This window comes from Channa argus, chromosome 5 (genome assembly GCF_033026475.1).
Source record: "Channa argus isolate prfri chromosome 5, Channa argus male v1.0, whole genome shotgun sequence".
Lineage (NCBI taxonomy): Eukaryota > Metazoa > Chordata > Actinopteri > Anabantiformes > Channidae > Channa > Channa argus.
The window spans coordinates 6,201,476-6,218,025 of record NC_090201.1 but is presented as its reverse complement, the minus strand read 5'-3'; the positions used below and the strand labels follow the sequence as shown (position 1 = coordinate 6,218,025).

Here is a 16,550-nt window from a genome sequence, read left to right as displayed (position 1 = left end):
TATTTAATGCAGTGGCTGTAAACATAATCAACCCTCATCAGTTCATTCTTTCTGCATTCTGATTGGCTTATTACAAAAGAACATATTGGAAGCAGAAGCAGCTCTTTTTTTTTATGTTACTTGTAGCCACAGTCATGGTGTCAGTTGTAACTAAAGATGACAACAGTTTATCAAAAAATACAAATTAAGTATTTCTAATACAAGAAATGGAAATTAATTCATCATTCAAAACAAACATGTAAACAAGAAGGAATAAAGACAAGAAAAAGTAGTAAAATACAAGTTGAGGGATTCTGGGTAGTGCTGATAGGAAGTTGCTATCTACAGTAGATTGGACATTAGCAGAGCATCTGCAGGTGTAGTTATTATGTCTATTTCGTAGCTATAGTTTCTACATTCAGAGGTCCAACCAAACAGTGCTGGCTGTGTTTGAAAATAACAGGATAATTTAAAACCTGCTCCTTAATGCCTGGGACATGAGGGGAGAACAGGGATTAAGTTATGGGAAAGGGTACTGAAGGAAAAACAAACGAAATCTGGCTTCTTCAAGGTAACGTTAAGACTAGTTAACCACAGGAATTCTTCACATCTGTCTTAACCTTTGTCCAAATGTGTTTAACTGCTTTCCAGGTGTGTTTCAATGCCCCCTTCTTAAGCTAGGTAAAGGTGCGCTTTGGGGTTATAGAGTCAGTGGTAAAGGGAGATTTGGGGGCCAAATGCAAATTAGCTATGTATGGTGTTAAATATATATATAGAGAGAGCATACATTATGACCACCATTATGACCAATTTAATTTAATTTAATGCAATCTAATCGATTTATCAGTTTTTTGGTATGTATTTATCATCGAGGTCAAAGTGGGTAGTACAGTCGTACTGGAGTGCATTATAAGAAGAGGTGGTTCTCACCCTATTTAAAATGAATGAGCAGGGCAAAACATTAGAAAAAGTGCAAAATGAGGTTGTTATTTTTAGGCTCCTACAGGTTAATTTACATTTCTGCACTGAAAACATACAGATCTAATCTCTAAACTACTACAGTAACAGTAGCTATGCTGATGTGACAGGAAAACGGGGTGGGGGATGGATTTACTATTGTGTCCCTAAAAAAGTTGAGACCACACCTACACTCTTGGTAGATTGAAAGGAGGATATACTGTGGGGGCCAATGTGTGTGAAGTATACATTGGTAAGAAAAAACTGTGGACAGACTACGGATGACAATGAAGTTGTATATTATTCCAGTGGCCCAGTTCATCAGCTCCCGTTTAGTATGCAGCTATGCGTTCAACCAACACTGTGCAACTTTTAAAAGAAGAAATATTATGCTCTAAACAAACCCAACCCAACTGAGAATTTTGGTTTATTTGATTAGTTTGAATTCTGACTCTTTTAAAAGTGACTTTTAAGTCATTCTATATGTTTTCACTAGTTCTGTATGGGAAAAAAAAAAGAGTTGTGGTCATTGACAGTGTGGCCTTTGCCCGTTTAAATGCTTATCCGATATACAGTATCTAAAGTATGCGCGCTAAAAATGTATTTCTGTGGGACATGGTTCACTACACAGATCAGGTTTTCCCAGGTCCTCTAAAACTGGCTCAATCAAAAAAAAAAATAAAAAATAAATCCAAAAATAAGAACAATATTCATGTTCCCTCATTGAACAAGGACACTTTACAAATCAGCAATTTCCGAGCTTCTGCCCCCCCCCCCCCCCACACTGTCAGAAGCCCCGGATTCCCACGAGGACACGTGTCACGTGCTGTTGGATAATGCTTTCACCTGTTGCGCAAGCCGCTCCCTCCGCTCACACCACGGTCTGCACAGTAGCTGTGATATAACGCAAGCTTTGGCTGACAGCTGCCGAAAGTCGTCCCGCCCATACACGCAACATGCCAGCCGACAAAGGTAAGGTGGCCGCTCGCATTATTGGCGGGGTCAGACTAAATATCCTAACGGCTTTCACACGGGTCACAGTTTGCAGAAACAAACGCCACCAGAGTCCAGCGTGCGTCTGCGTCTGTGGCTGCGCTCGGCAGCCGGAGATCGCAGCCTATAGAGCGTTGGTCTGTGGCTGCGGTGCCAGGGCGACGTTTTGATTCAGGGTAGTCCACCGATCGGAGCATCGGTGGTTTGATACCCGACTCCCTGGTGCAGGACGTGTGACAGTGTGTTTGGGCAAGAAACTTAAAGCTTCATTGTTTGTGTGTGTGTGTGTGTTCGTGTTGGGGAGGGGGGTTCAGATAAACTCGCTTTGCAGAAACGTTTGTGACGGATACATTTTACTTTTATTTAGCTAGTTTAATGCATTTTCCCTCTACACTAGTTTTGTATTTTATTATTATAATTTATTTAATTTTGCTAAGAGGGCATAAGTCAAAAAGACTAGGACCCTCTGGCTTATGTCTTTAATACGTTTTATGTAAAATATCTACAGTAACTAGTAAATGTACAGTAATTATGGATTTAGTACCAGGTTTCTCTCCAATATGGAGTAGAAATATACATTTACTTTACTTTCAAGTTGCATAGTTATTGAGTAAATGTACTTTTCAACACTCTTAGGTAAAATCTGGCAGCCTTTCTTTAAATGTAACCATGATTGGTGTTGTTTTTCATGCAAAAAATAAAAACAACCCCCCAAAAATGCTTGAACTTTTCTCATGCTTTTTTACTTTTTTACTTTTAGACTGTTGGTTGAACCAAGCAAGAAAATTAAATATGAGTCACCATCCATAAACACAAAACATTTCACTGAATAAGTTGCAAAGAATTTTGAAGATCAATAAATAAAGAAGACAATTTATAGCTGTAGCTTAGCAGCAAGGGTGGGTCACTGATTGAAAAAGGAGAACCAGACAGTGGAAACGGGCTGAAAACCTAAGTTAACGTGTTTAATTGGTGTTTGTTTGAACATCAGTCAAAAACACCAAAATGTTGAGCTTACAATTATAACAAAGTATGAAATCTAGCAAATACTTACATTTGAGATATAGCTTTTAGTGACTTTATGGCATTTGCAAACAAGTCTTACTACATATCTCTGCTGCAGGGCTCCTCAGGAGTTTTATCCGCTCAAGCCCGGAGCAGTAAAGCGGTACTGTACAGTGGCTGATTACTAAAGTCAAATTACATTATGCCATTCCCTCAGTTCCTGACACTCCAGTGGAAGTCCTTGTGGATCTCCTAACAAAAGCAAAGGAGATAGCTGCAGCAAGTGGAAATGCCCCAGAAGAGTTGACAAGTCACTTACAGAAGGCTCTGGACATAGCCAGTGGCCTGGACGAGTACCTGGAGAAAATGAGCACACAAGAAAGTGAACATCTGACAGAGCTTTATAAGTATGTCTTGCTTTAAAATACATAATTATCGAAAGCTACAAATGAAAATGATAAAGATGTTTCTAATATCTTTAAATTTATTCACCAAAATGTAGAAAAACAGTTTCTCATGATTGGGATCAAGTGCATAAACAGGGCAAGACTAAGTTCCGGCTTCCCAAGGAGTGCATCACTGGACACGTTGAAGGTCGGGCTGTTACATGTGAAATACTAAATGCTAATACACACCGAATTTAAACATGACCTGCTCTGTGCTGTGTTTTTGACAGGCCAGACCCTTAAGATGCTGATCCACATAAGTCAAGCTAAGAGGGTCCTAGAGATTGGGATGTTCACTGGGTACGGAGCTCTGTCCATGGCTGAAGCGCTTCCTGATGGTGGCTGCTTAATTGCGTGCGAGTTGGAGCCGTACTTGAAAGAGTTTGCTCAGCCCATTTTTGACAAGTCTCCACATGGCAAGAAAATTATTGTCAAGACTGGATCGGCAATGGACACCCTTAAGGTGAGAGAAGAAACTATGTAAGGAGTGTCAGAGAAGGTGTGATGTTTCTAAAGACCATTTAGAAAATGAAGTGGAATATTTTGCAAACTGATGAAGCGTTCTACCATATACAGACGCAGCCATTGCATATTATGTCAAATGCTTCGTATCTATGGCCACTTTGCTAATCCAACTGTCTGTCCCTCCCAGGAATTGGCTGCTGCAGGTGATCAGTTTGACATGATCTTCGTTGATGCCGACAAGAATAATTACATCAACTATTACAAATTTATTCTGGACAACAATCTGCTGAAGTTGCGTGGGGTCATGTGTGTAGACAACTCACTGTTCAAAGCCAAGGTGTATCTTAAAGACACTACAGATAATAACGGTCTGGCGCTTCGGGAGTTCAACCAGTTTGTCTGTGCTGATCCCCGTGTGGAGCAGGTAGGTTTAAATGCTGCTGATTATGTTGCGCATTTTTTTTGCTAGTTTATGTCACCAGTGTCCTTGTCTTGAAGGTCATCATCCCTGTCCGAGATGGTATCAGTGTTATTCGGCGGGCGTCTGTGGACGCGGAGCGCATGACAGCACAGGTACTGCTTTGATAAAGGCAGAATTCAGACCCCAGTGAGCCAGTACTGACATTCAGTCCCACAGCTGTCATCGTACATGTGCTGATAAGTGTCTTTGTAACAGCATCATTCTAACTGAGCACACCTGCTTATCTTGTTTCTGTGTACAAGTGTGAAATAACAGATGACGAGGTTTTCCGCGGAATCCAGGGGCGTCCCATCCTCGATCGGATGCGACTCGATGGAGAGGTGGCCTATGTGACAGGTGCTGGGCAGGGCATAGGGCGAGCATTTGCTCATGCCCTGGGTGAGGCTGGTGCGAAAGTGGCTGTGGTTGATTTGGACCAAGTAAAAGCTGAGGCGGTGACTAAAGAGCTCTTTCTTAAAGGTACTGGCAGTAACTACAAGAAAAGTTACATGTGCTGTATATTGTCATGCTGCTCCCACCCATTCAGAATTCTATCATTTATTTCAGACTGACTGGTTAAACAAAACATTCACATGATATTGATCCCTAACTGCCAATAATCCAGGCCCTGCAACAGATCAGCGTTTTTTAATTTATTTGCACACACTCCCACTCTGACTTTACATATACTTTTTTATTTGATAAACTAATTGCATGATGACATTTTCCACTGGCAGATGCTACAGTACCAACACTTAAAGCTGTTTGTTTTGCGGTAATTTCAATACAAGCTAAAACAGAAAATCAGAATAGTGCTATATTTATTTTATTTTTTTTCCCTGAGATTCATACTTGTTACTGGTGTGTATGCAGCTAAATGCACAGATGTAAAGTGATCAGGCAACACTTATAATACTTTAAGTTTCCCACTGAACTACTTGTGTTTTGAGCAATGAAAAGAAAACATATATTCTAATACAGAAGATTATTTTCTTTAAAGATCAATAGACATTTTTTTTTTCTCTCATTTTGGAGCCAACTGCTTCTTTTTGAACGGCTGTAGATCTGATGCTATCACATAATCAAGGAACATATGTGATGATTTATTCCTTGGATATAAAACAAATCCAAAGATGATACAGTTGTTCACACTAAATTCCCTGTGTAGTTTTTTGTTTAACGCAATTATTTAAGATAATAAGCTCTTTGCTTCTCATACAACTTTGATTGAAAGGATTCCAAAGGAGTGAAGGAATCATATGACAGACAGTAACCACAGGGAGTAAACTAAAAAACTGTCACATGTTAAGACTCCTTGGGCAAAATAAGACACCTCCTGTCAGAACCTGCAACACTCATTGTTTTAGGTTGATCTCAAACTGGGGAAACAGGTTAGTCTGGAATAACAGACTGATGAATGGAGCTCTCCACAATTGCGTATTAATTGTAGGACAAATGCACAGCCCCAACCACACTATGACAGTATATTTGTGCCAATTGTCATTTTTGGTGATTTTGTCCAGCAGATGGCAGCATAGTCAAAGACAACATGTAGTTTATCGGCCAAATAAATTCCATCAAACTTATGTGAGATTTTTGCCTTTGCTGTATTTTCTTTGTTCAGAATAAACACACAGACACAAATAAATGCCTTTTTAAATTGTATTTTTAGTGTGTTTGGTTTTCATGGTATTTGTTGTAAAAATCTTTTTTTCACCAATTTCCAGATTTTATTCTCAGATCCAGATATCTTACATATTTCTTTTGTTTAAACAGGTATCACTGCCATTTCAGTCACAGCTGATATTAGTAAATCAGATGATGTCCAGAGAATGATAGACACTATTGTCTCCAAATGGGGAGCGATCCACATTGCTTGTAACAACGCCGGTATCAACATGAACTCAGCCAGTGAAGACACCAGTCTAGAGGAGTGGGACCAGACCTTTAATGTCAACCTGAGGGGGACTTTCATGTGCTGTCAGGTGTGTATCACTAGCTGTGTGTGTGTGTGTGTGTGTGTGTGTGTGTGTGTGTGTGTGAGAGAGAGACAGACACGGAGCTGAATGATTCATTCCACCATTAGTTAAGTTTAGAGAGTACAAAAGAAATACAGTTTTCAAATAAAGACATTGTAAGAAATGTAAAAGTGTGAGTTTAATTTATGTTAATTGATTTAATTCATAATTAGGACCATTAAGAAATTTAGTTGTAGTGATGTGTTTACCTAAAAAACAAAAATACGAATGTGTGGGGTTTTTTTTTTCTTTTCTTTTTTTTTCATGCACCTTTTTGGTCTATTAGGTAATGGAGGAAAATTATATTATTCAGGAAAAAAATAAAAATTCTGAGTGTATTTACACGGATTAACAACAATATTAAAGCCAACTTTTTATTTTGTGGTGGACAGTGTTCAGCATGGGCACACACAGCCCCATACTCCCCAAATTGCAATGCACTGTGTGTTATGACCCCTGTCAATCATGGCCAGCATTATGGACTCAGATGGACCAAGAGGTATTATTGTTGTGGCTGAGTTGTTTATTCTCGGTGTATGAATTACTTTACACACTAAGTGTCTCTTCAGAACACTTCATGAGATTAGAATAACTGTTTCCAACTTCCAGCTATTGTATTTATTTTTTTTAAATGGGTTTAAAAGCAGGCTTTACATGTTTACTGGACAGAGATGATTATCCCACTCTACAGCAGGTTCAAATGATGCAAAGGAACAGGCTTGTTTCCTCATTACAAAATAATCTTCTTCTGTAAATTTAAGCATAATGTGTTAATGTTTCTAATTCTGACTTCAGTAGTTCAACTGCTAGTGAAAATAAATGTGTCAAAACCAGACAGAGCATGACCTAATTTGTCATGGTTCAACCAGTTTTAGCTAAATAGTTTTAACTCACCTACACCACTTATGTTACCCACCACACTTTATGTGCTGCTCAAAATGCAACAAATGTTTTTAACCACTTATTCTGCCTCCAAGAATAAACTACACTTGTTGTGTTGATCTGTGCTCAGGCGTCTGCCAGCATATAAGTGCAATGATAAGGTGGTTAATGTGTCTCTTTCCTGCGAATCCTCGCCTTAGGCAGCAGGCCGAGTGATGTTGAAGCAAGGATACGGCAAGATTATCAACACCGCGTCCATGGCCAGTCTAATAGGTGAGTGATGATTCCATTGCTCCACCTTCTCTCTGGAGCCCCTCCATGTCTGCTTTTAATCTCTCCATTTGGCGTGGAGAGTCGGGCTAAGAAGAGGGGAGGGTGTGTGTGTGGCGGGGGGGGGGGCATTTGTGCTTTACAGCCACAGTATGTGCAGGACTATGCCATCACATTAGTTTTTATCATCAGAAAGTCATCAAATGTGACTTACATTATTACAAGTGCAAACTTAAGGAAAAAGGCGTAGAGTCTTATGGGAAACTTAATGTGAACATGTGCATTTAAAACAGGATTAAACGGCTTTTCTGTTTTGCAACTTTTACCCCAGTTAAACTGTTCAATAGAGATGCAGACAGTAAGCATAGCAGGAAATACAAAGTGTTGTGATTGCATCTCACTGAGGTGGTTTTGCATCATAATAAACATCCCCTCTCTGCGGAGCTGTCTAGAGGATGTGGAAGGCAACCTGAGGTCCAACTTGGGAAGGGAGGGTTCCTGTGCAACGGCAAAACCCCAGCTCGTGCCAGCAGCCTTGTTTGAACAGCGGAAGACACTTTTAGAGTTGAGCAAGAGCTTAGTAAAAGCCTTGTAATTTGCAGCGCTGGGGTAATATTCTTCCTCCAACAGGTTCCTCCAGAGGAACAGCAACACTTCATCAGCAGTACAGTCAAATCGCCAGTAAACTGCTGTGCCATATGGGCCTCAGTCCCGACTGCAGGGGCAATCTGTAAAACAGGAGCATGCTGGTAAATAGAGGCCGGCATAAAAAAAATGATCAATTACTCACATTACGTACAGTCCTTCAGGAATTTACTTTATTGGTCCGGACATCTGTTATAATATTGTCATAATGTGTAATCAGATGGGACCTGTTCTAGCCAAGTGGAAGCCCAAAAAGCAGCCGTAAATGCCCAATTAAAATGCACAATGACAGCTTTTTGTCCATCTGCTGAATAGAACGTGTGCCTGTGCCCACTAACACCCCTGCCACACACACACCCCCCGGCTATCAACAATTTATTTTTAAATTTTTTTCTGAATGATGTCAAGCACCTCAAAGACACCCGGACAGGAACACTCTAATTTGATTACTTTTTAGTTGCATGACAACTTCACTTTTGTGACTCTCATGCACGCAGGCCTCGACTGCATAGTAATGTATATTCTGGGAAAAAGCTGCATCATTTGAACTCCTTATCTGCTCCGAAGAATTCCGAATGTAAAGGCGTGCCTGATAAAGAGCATGTATTCTTCTACTTGAAATGGGCAGTAAGCAGCAGGGTGAATGTTAAAGGCGGCTTTGGAGAATGCTTTCCTTATACCTCCTTTTCCCCTCTCTGGGGATTACTGCTCTTTAAGACGGCAAAAACATCAATGCAGGGTTTTTTTTTTTTTTTTTAAAGGATGAAGGCATTTTCTGAATGGTATTTTGGGGCCGTATCATCAGGTCTTGAGCAAGGATTAGTGCTGTTAGGCATTTTGAGCTGTGTTTCCTGTCCTGATAAGTCGGATTTCACCTTCAATCTGCGTGTAAGCCCTGGGCTCTGCTCCTCCTCGCCTGCTCCTCTGAGGTCCTAGCCTATTCTTATCCAGCCCAGCCCAGCCTAGTCGCACCTTCTTCTTCTTGTATCTCACCACAATTTGCACAATCCCACTCAAGCGCGCACTCAGCTCTGACGCCTATGTCCTACCTTTTACATCTTATTTTTCCAGCCTCTTTTCCAACTACCATCTTTCTCTTTTCATCCTTGCATCCCAGCAATGTGCACAGAACGCTGCAGCCTTTTCTCCCCAGGACCGGCTCCTGCCTCTCTGCAGCTGGCCAGTATTTATCATCCCGGTCTCACACTGAAGCCATTTGGCAGTCAGATCGGTGGGTGATGAGGTTAACTACTGAAGTTGTATGTAACTTGGAGCCTTCCTTGCGATGATTAATCAACCAGCAGAAAATGAGCCCCTGTCCCGGCATCCCATGCAGCGTGCAGCATCTGTGATGGTCAAGGCAAACAAATGGCTCCCAGCCTTTGTTGCTTAGGATAGAGCATAACTGGACATTATAAGCAATTAATTTTACATGGCTTCATCCGCAGGGTCCCCTAGCAGCTAATGGAAGAGCTTTTATGTAGCATTCACAAGAAGCCGCAGGTTCTGGAGTATTGGTTGTTACAGTAGCTTTTCTCAGTCTAGGGCTAAAAAGTAAAATAAAAAATATTGCATACCATTCTACATGACGTGTGTTTTGTTCTTTTAGGTGTAACTGTCTTTCTTCTACCCTTGCAGTTCCCCACCCCCAAAAGCAGCTCTCCTACAACACATCCAAGGCTGGAGTGGTCAAACTGACTCAGACTCTTGGCACTGAATGGATCGACAGAGGAGTGCGCGTCAACTGCATCTCGCCGTAAGTGGTGTCCATTTGTGGCCTTCTGTTTTCTGTAATTGTTTCAAGAACACACACACACACACACACACACACACACACACACACACACAGGTCCACCTTTGAGTGTAGTAAGGGACTCAGCTGCAAAAGGAAGTGGCGATTAGTGTGTTTGCTTTCATATCAAGAGCCCCATTTGAGAATGATGCACTAATTTAAGTCCTCAAACAACACATCAGCGCTTAATTAGATGATGTCTTGAGGGATGAATCAACCAAAGACTTGCTCTAATTGTTCTATTCAATTAGGGAATCAAATTTGCAACCTCACTCCAAGTGTCGGCGCAACAATAGCGCCTTGTTTGTATCTATTTGTCTGTGAAGCTGAGCAGTGCAAAGAAAAGAGAACACAGGAAGGGTGTGTGCGTCTGGGTGTGTGTGTGTGTTAAGTGAAGCATCCCCTAGCCCCAGTCATCCCTGAGCAAATCCGTCTGGTGGCACCGGGCAAGCCAGCCCCAGTCACAGCCCCAGAACAAAGCCCACACACACACACACACACACACACACACACACACACACACACACACACACACGCGCGCGCGCTCGCGCCATGCTCGGCTTTATTTATCGGCAGCTTGTTTGCTAATTTTAATTTGCAAAGAAGCAATTCTGTCTCCCCTCGCTAACTGGGTGTCTCAATGGGCCGCTGATTTCTTTGAAGTGACAGTCGGTAAATATGCATAAAAAAGGGACAGAATTAGTGCTCACGAGGTTGACTGGAGCCTGATTCCATTGGCAACTTTAGCCGCAGCGGTGATAAGCTGCATTATCTAGAAAATTGGCTGAGGGAAAACAGTACCTCTGATTGCCAGGAAAGGTTCCAGATAACAGGGCAGCTGAAGAGAAATATAATTGAGGTGGAATATGTTAACCAAGGTGTCACACGCTCCTTGGAAGTGCTAATTTAGCTAAATGTTGGAATTCCATTTCAAGGCACTGGGATACATGATTCAAGCCTTACAGCTTTTAGTCTGTCACGTCAATTGTCAAAAAGTCAGAAGTCGTCTCGTATTAGACACAAGCGACTGTGTGGACATATTTAGTCAAGCTCAGGGATATTGTACTGTAGAAAAAGAAGAGAACTGCATTTGTTGTGATACGGAACAACAGTATTACACACAAAACTAAAAGCAGCTGTCTTCCTCTAAATCCAAAGTACTGCCTCAGCATCAAAGTAGTTGGAGCATGTTTCAATCAGAAATCGGAGCAGGAATATGAGGTAGTAGCATACAGCAAGTAGTTAACCAAAGGCTGTAAGGGAAATTATGCCAGACGTCCCTTCATACCCGTGGGCTCTTCCTGAGATGTGCCAGTCATTAAAGTGCCACCAGTCCCACAATATCAGCAGACATACCATGCCATGCCCTTTCTTCAAAGGATAATTGGGTTTATTTTTGTCACCAAAGTGGTGGCTCTGAAACAATGCTGTCACTCCTGGCTCTCAACTGTGATGGCTTCTGATTTCATAGTGTGTGTCTGTGTATGTTTTCCCTTCCCTTTCTCTCTCACTTTCTCATTCTCTCTTTTCAGGGGGATTGTTGACACCCCTCTCATCCACTCAGAAAGTCTGAGGCCTCTGGTGCAGCGCTGGCTGTCAGATATCCCTGCTGGTAGACTGGCTCAAGTGACAGACCTGCAAGCTGCAGTGGTCTACTTGGCATCTGACGCGTCCGACTACATGACAGGGCATAACTTAGTCATAGAGGGTGGGCAAAGTCTGTGGTAGAGGAGATAGATAAAGAGATGAAAACTTTTTTTTTTTTTACTCCTCCTTCCATATTATGTCCTTTTTCAAAGAAATATCAGTTAAAATGTGTCTGGATGTTTCACTTTTGGTCAGTTAACATTTGGTTTATGGTAGGATGAGGTGACTGCTCGAATTTTCACCTTTCTGCATGCTGCAGTCATGTGAGTGCGTACCATTGAACTTTTTAGTGAAAAAAAAATCGCTGTGTCGTGTAAGGTAATGTTGTCACACGATGGAAATTTGTAGACCTGCCTGAGAAAATTAAAAAGGAAAATGATCATTGCACCTGTAGGTATTCTTTTGTACATCAAATAATGTTTAAACAAAATCTTACACTTACACATCTTTACACAACAGTGAGGATGAAAGGAACTGGATTGTGATGAACAAAAGGAAAGGCATCTTTTCATGAGGCTTTACTGCATGTGTGAATGTTTTTGGTATGATCTCTAATATTGGCATTAGGAAGCTGCAGTATTTGCCTGAAATAACTAAATGTAGGCACCACATGTAAAGTCTTAAGTTAAATGTTTGTGTGCAAAGTTTCCCCTCACACACCTGCATAACACCATCGGTTTGTATTGTGCATTGTGATGGCATCTTGAGGTACCTCTCCCACTGCCCCAAGACTCTTGTGTACTATGTGCAGAATTACAGCATCCTACTCTGCCCCTCTCCAGCTTTTTCTTGCCAAATGGTCCCAATAAGTGGTGCTTGTGAGCGCCATCTTAATTGCTCCATTAACTGTTTGTGTGCTGAAAAACAATACTTAAAGGAGAGGTTAGCCGAGGACGTGACCCCAGTGGCGGCAATTATATGAAAAGTACTGTCCAATTAGCACTCTCTGCAATGTGAAACTGTTGCTGTTTATGTGAACAACTTCAACTTCTCACTGTTAGTGACTGTTCTCTCATTTACATAATTGGGGGATTGGTCATTAATGGGAATGGCGTGTGAGAGGATCCCATTAAGATATGGAGTGAGATCTGATCATCTCCTCTGCTCCGTGCCATTTATCTGCAGCTGCATTGGCACGTTAGAAATTACTGGGATTCTTATCCTCACATTTTATGGTGAAAATGTCAAAGTTTGGCACAGTCTGTATATGCCGTATTTTGCAGAATCTCTCAGAAGAAGGAAACTTGGCTTTTTTTAAAGCAATATCCCTGTCCTGCCACTGAGGGGCAGTATAAAGACAGGCAGTCACAGCACTGACACAAGGACACAAAGTTACAACAAGAGGTTATCACATTATTTGCTATCATCTAAAGGTAATGACAGTGAACTCTGGCTTACATTTATGTGGGGAGATTATAATAAAAGGAGAACACCTCTCCAATTCTAAAATGCAAACAGCTCAACATGAGAGCAAAAGAAATGCTGAATAAATACTAATACATTTTCAGTTAACTGTGATTTGATAGTGGGCAGTTACATTTCATGTAATTAGATTCACACATTTCAACTGGAGATTGTAGTAGTTGGTAAAGTTCAAAGACAATGAAGTGCAAACATGAATGTATAACACAGATTGGTAATATGCTAAACCCAGTCACATCTACAGACCCAATATTTCCTAAAGCCAAACAAAATTAAAATGTTTCTATTTACATTTCTCCAAGTTGAATAGTGGTGACACTGGAATGCAATGTGGATAGTCTCGATACTGACGCCACACAAAAGTGATTGTTGCATCCCAAAGTCTGAGAAGTGAAGCAAAATGTTGGAGTCAAACACAGCTGAGGCCAAAAGCTCTGTCACCACCTATTCACTGCCATTGTTCGGTTGCAGTGTCTAAACTGTTGTTTTGTCGTCATAATTTACACAGTGTTAAACTCTAAACTCCCTCTCGGGAAAAGTCATATTTCATTTACAGTCGCAGCCAAAAGAGCCAAATCCATAATTTTTGCCGCCATATGTAATATCCCCCTTTGAATGCCATGGCCTGCTTCATGAAGTGTAAGTGATCTTGAATCCATTATTTATCACCTCCTTTTGCTACTGTTCCACTGAAGAGTGGGGCCCTGTTGTACGCAGCGCTGTTGTGCTAAACAGTTCTCCAGCAGCAAAAGGCAATTGCGCCCTCACATTTCATATCAACTTTGATTAATGCTCGACTCTGTCACGGCATGCAACATTTTAGTGGAGCAGCCGTTCAGAGGGAGACCCAGGTCGACGGCGAGCAACACGATGAGACAATACGTGTTGCTGAGCAGGCTGTGTCCTGGTGACAAAAGGACCCAGGGGTTTATGGATGACAGATTAACATTTGACAATATCAATACACTTTTATTGATGGATTACAGCGTCCTGTTACAGAGCCACTCAGTGAGGTGTTAGAAGACGAAATGTAACCCCTTATAAATTGAGTTGGGACCCCTGATGTTATCACGGAGGTAGGACCGTGCAACAGCAAAACGAAAATGTCAACATTTGTCTCATAAGGACTAGTGGTGCTGTCTAAACTTCAAACTTAATGACCCAATATGATTTAATTTGACTAATTACCTGATGGAAAATTTGATCACGCTGCCAAAACAAGTTCCCTTTGCTTCATAATGAACATTTTACACATTGTTGTGTGCTTTAAAAGCTCATTTATTATGAGACAATGTTGAATCCAATGACATATACAGAGACAGGAGCTAGAACCATAAAACAAATGAACTTCAGACATCTTACACACTGGATGCTGACTTGTGCTTAAAGCAATGGCTCAACATTTTGATAAACACTCTTTATTAGCTTTGTTGCCGAGAGTTACATGAGAAGATCAATACACTGTGATGTCTGAATGGTGAATATACTGCCAGCATAATGTAGCTTAGTTTAGCTCAGCACGAGACCTCTTGGCCATACATTTAGGTTTTTCTATGATTTAAACTAACCAAAAAAAAAAACGTGATGGCCATTTTATCTATGGGCTCAGCTAGTCTGCTTTTTGAATTCCGTGTCAGTGTTTGGGAAAACTGAGGCTGACAGGCTGCTAGAGCTAATTTCTTTTTTAGATTTCATGACACACGAGAGTGGTAAAGGTATTCTCACGTAACTCTGTAAAAATATGTGTATTCACCTAAAAACTGTAAGTGTTCTTTTATGACAGACACAGACTAAACAAATTAAGCCAAAGTTCCCGTCTATTCATTTAAGTTCATTTTCATTTACAGGAGCACACCGGCTAGCCTGCCAGCTATTGGCTGGTGTTTCATTCTGATCCTGAGAGGTTGCATCAAGTTTGATTATCCCTTTGTGTTCTCATGTGTTTCTGTGTGTGCGCGTGTGTATTGCACTTGACTCGCCGAAGGCACTGGATCATTGTCTACCAATGTTTGATACCTCATGTGTTATTCATTGGAAAGCTGTTTTGCTGTTTGCTCTCCTTGTGCTACCTGCTGACTTCACATGGGGTCACTTTAACTGGCTTCTGTGTGTACTCAGAAGGATTTCCAAAATCAAAAAGTGTGAGGGCTTTGTCAAACTGCATTATTATATCGTATTCAGGCTGAACGCTCGTGGGTTGACCTTAACAATCAGGCTTGATAAAGAACTTTTTACCAAAATCATGTTTCACATACATCAGTTGTTTTCTCTTTTTGGTTCTTGGATTTAAATGGAGGGATTTTTTTTTTTTTTTTTTGTATAATCAAACCAAATATTTCATAATCAAATCAAAACATACCTGACGTGTTTTCCTTTCATTATTTTCCATGACTGCAACAACACAGATGTGTTTCTATAGCTTTATTAGTCATAGCACTGCTGTATTTGTGCTTTACTAAACTGTATTCAGATTGAGATGTGTATATATACCCAACATGATTATGATTTCTTTTTTAAAGATGCTTTCCATGACATCCAAGAGGTACCTAAAAAACAATTCGGATGTCTACATCCTGTATCCACATTGTAAATGTATCAGCCTTTTATTCAACATTAATACTGAGCTGGGGAAACATTGCACTCCGAGTTCTCTAATTACAATGCAGCTAATGTATTATTTCCTCCCCATGTGGGATTACTTTCATCTTTCCCATTAAGATGCACATTTTGTTTGGATACTCAAATTACAAACCCCATATTAAATCTGACTGTGCAAAAGGCATTGATCATAGCCCCGATAGCTGCACTCCAACTTTGATTTAATTTGCACTTCCATTAATATCTATGAGACGTCCGATTGTCGTCTTGGGCATATTGATGGTATTGTAAGCCCTGCCTTCATATAATGTTCCCCAGCGGCAATGAGGAAATGTTACAGAGAATTAGGCCGAGAAGCAGGCTCAGTGGAACTGGCACTGCAGTCAGAAATTCATTACCCTAATAAATAGAAGGGGGGAAAAAAGCTGAAAAATTTCTCTTAAGATTCCTTCTCTTTCTCTCTCTCACACACAAAAACCCCCTCACTTGACCCTGAGACTGGATGAGTCCAACATTGGTGCTTGTCATTATTGCTGCTCGTGCACCCGTGGGTCTTCTTGGGACCCAGATAAGCCATAAAAAGGTGCCCACAGTCGCTTACTGTTTTGGCTGTCCATCACGACAGGCTTTATGTCCACACACTGAGCTATTTGGAAGGAGCCTACGTAGGGGCATCTCTTTTGCTGTTGCGTTAATGAGAACACAGCCTAAATCTCAGCAAATCTTCCAACAGAACAGAAGGAAATGCGAGTTATCTCAAGAAAAGGCAACTCCCATAGTTGATTCACTACATGCTACTGTCAAGCCATGCTGATTTCTTATGTTGATTAATGAAGTGCCAACTGAGTATATGTACTGTTCCTTGCCTTTGCTGAAGCCTTGACATGCTGTTTTCTATGGGGAAACCACGACTGGAGCCAGGAGACATGAGTTATGCTGTAATTAATGCAATCATGAAGATGAAAATAGCT

At 41.0% G+C, this 16,550-nt stretch overlaps 1 protein-coding gene across 2 annotated transcripts; it reads left to right on the top strand.

Annotated features, from left to right (window-relative positions):
• The first annotated feature begins 1,753 nt into the window (after positions 1-1,753).
• zgc:113054 (uncharacterized protein LOC541322 homolog) lies at positions 1,754-12,330 on the top strand. Of its 2 annotated transcripts, none has more exons than XM_067505762.1 (11): positions 1,754-1,908; positions 3,152-3,341; positions 3,437-3,528; positions 3,611-3,843; positions 4,033-4,269; positions 4,344-4,418; positions 4,569-4,785; positions 6,082-6,290; positions 7,406-7,478; positions 9,759-9,876; positions 11,445-12,330. In XM_067505762.1, the coding sequence occupies exons 1-11, from the start codon at positions 1,893-1,895 to the stop codon at positions 11,638-11,640; spliced, it is 1,656 nt and encodes a 551-aa protein (XP_067361863.1). In that variant the 5' UTR covers positions 1,754-1,892; the 3' UTR covers positions 11,641-12,330. The 2 variants fall into 2 exon arrangements, with proteins under 2 accessions (XP_067361863.1, XP_067361864.1); XM_067505763.1 differs by lacking the exon at positions 1,754-1,908 and adding an exon at positions 1,952-2,178.
• The last annotated feature ends 4,220 nt before the right edge of the window (positions 12,331-16,550 follow it).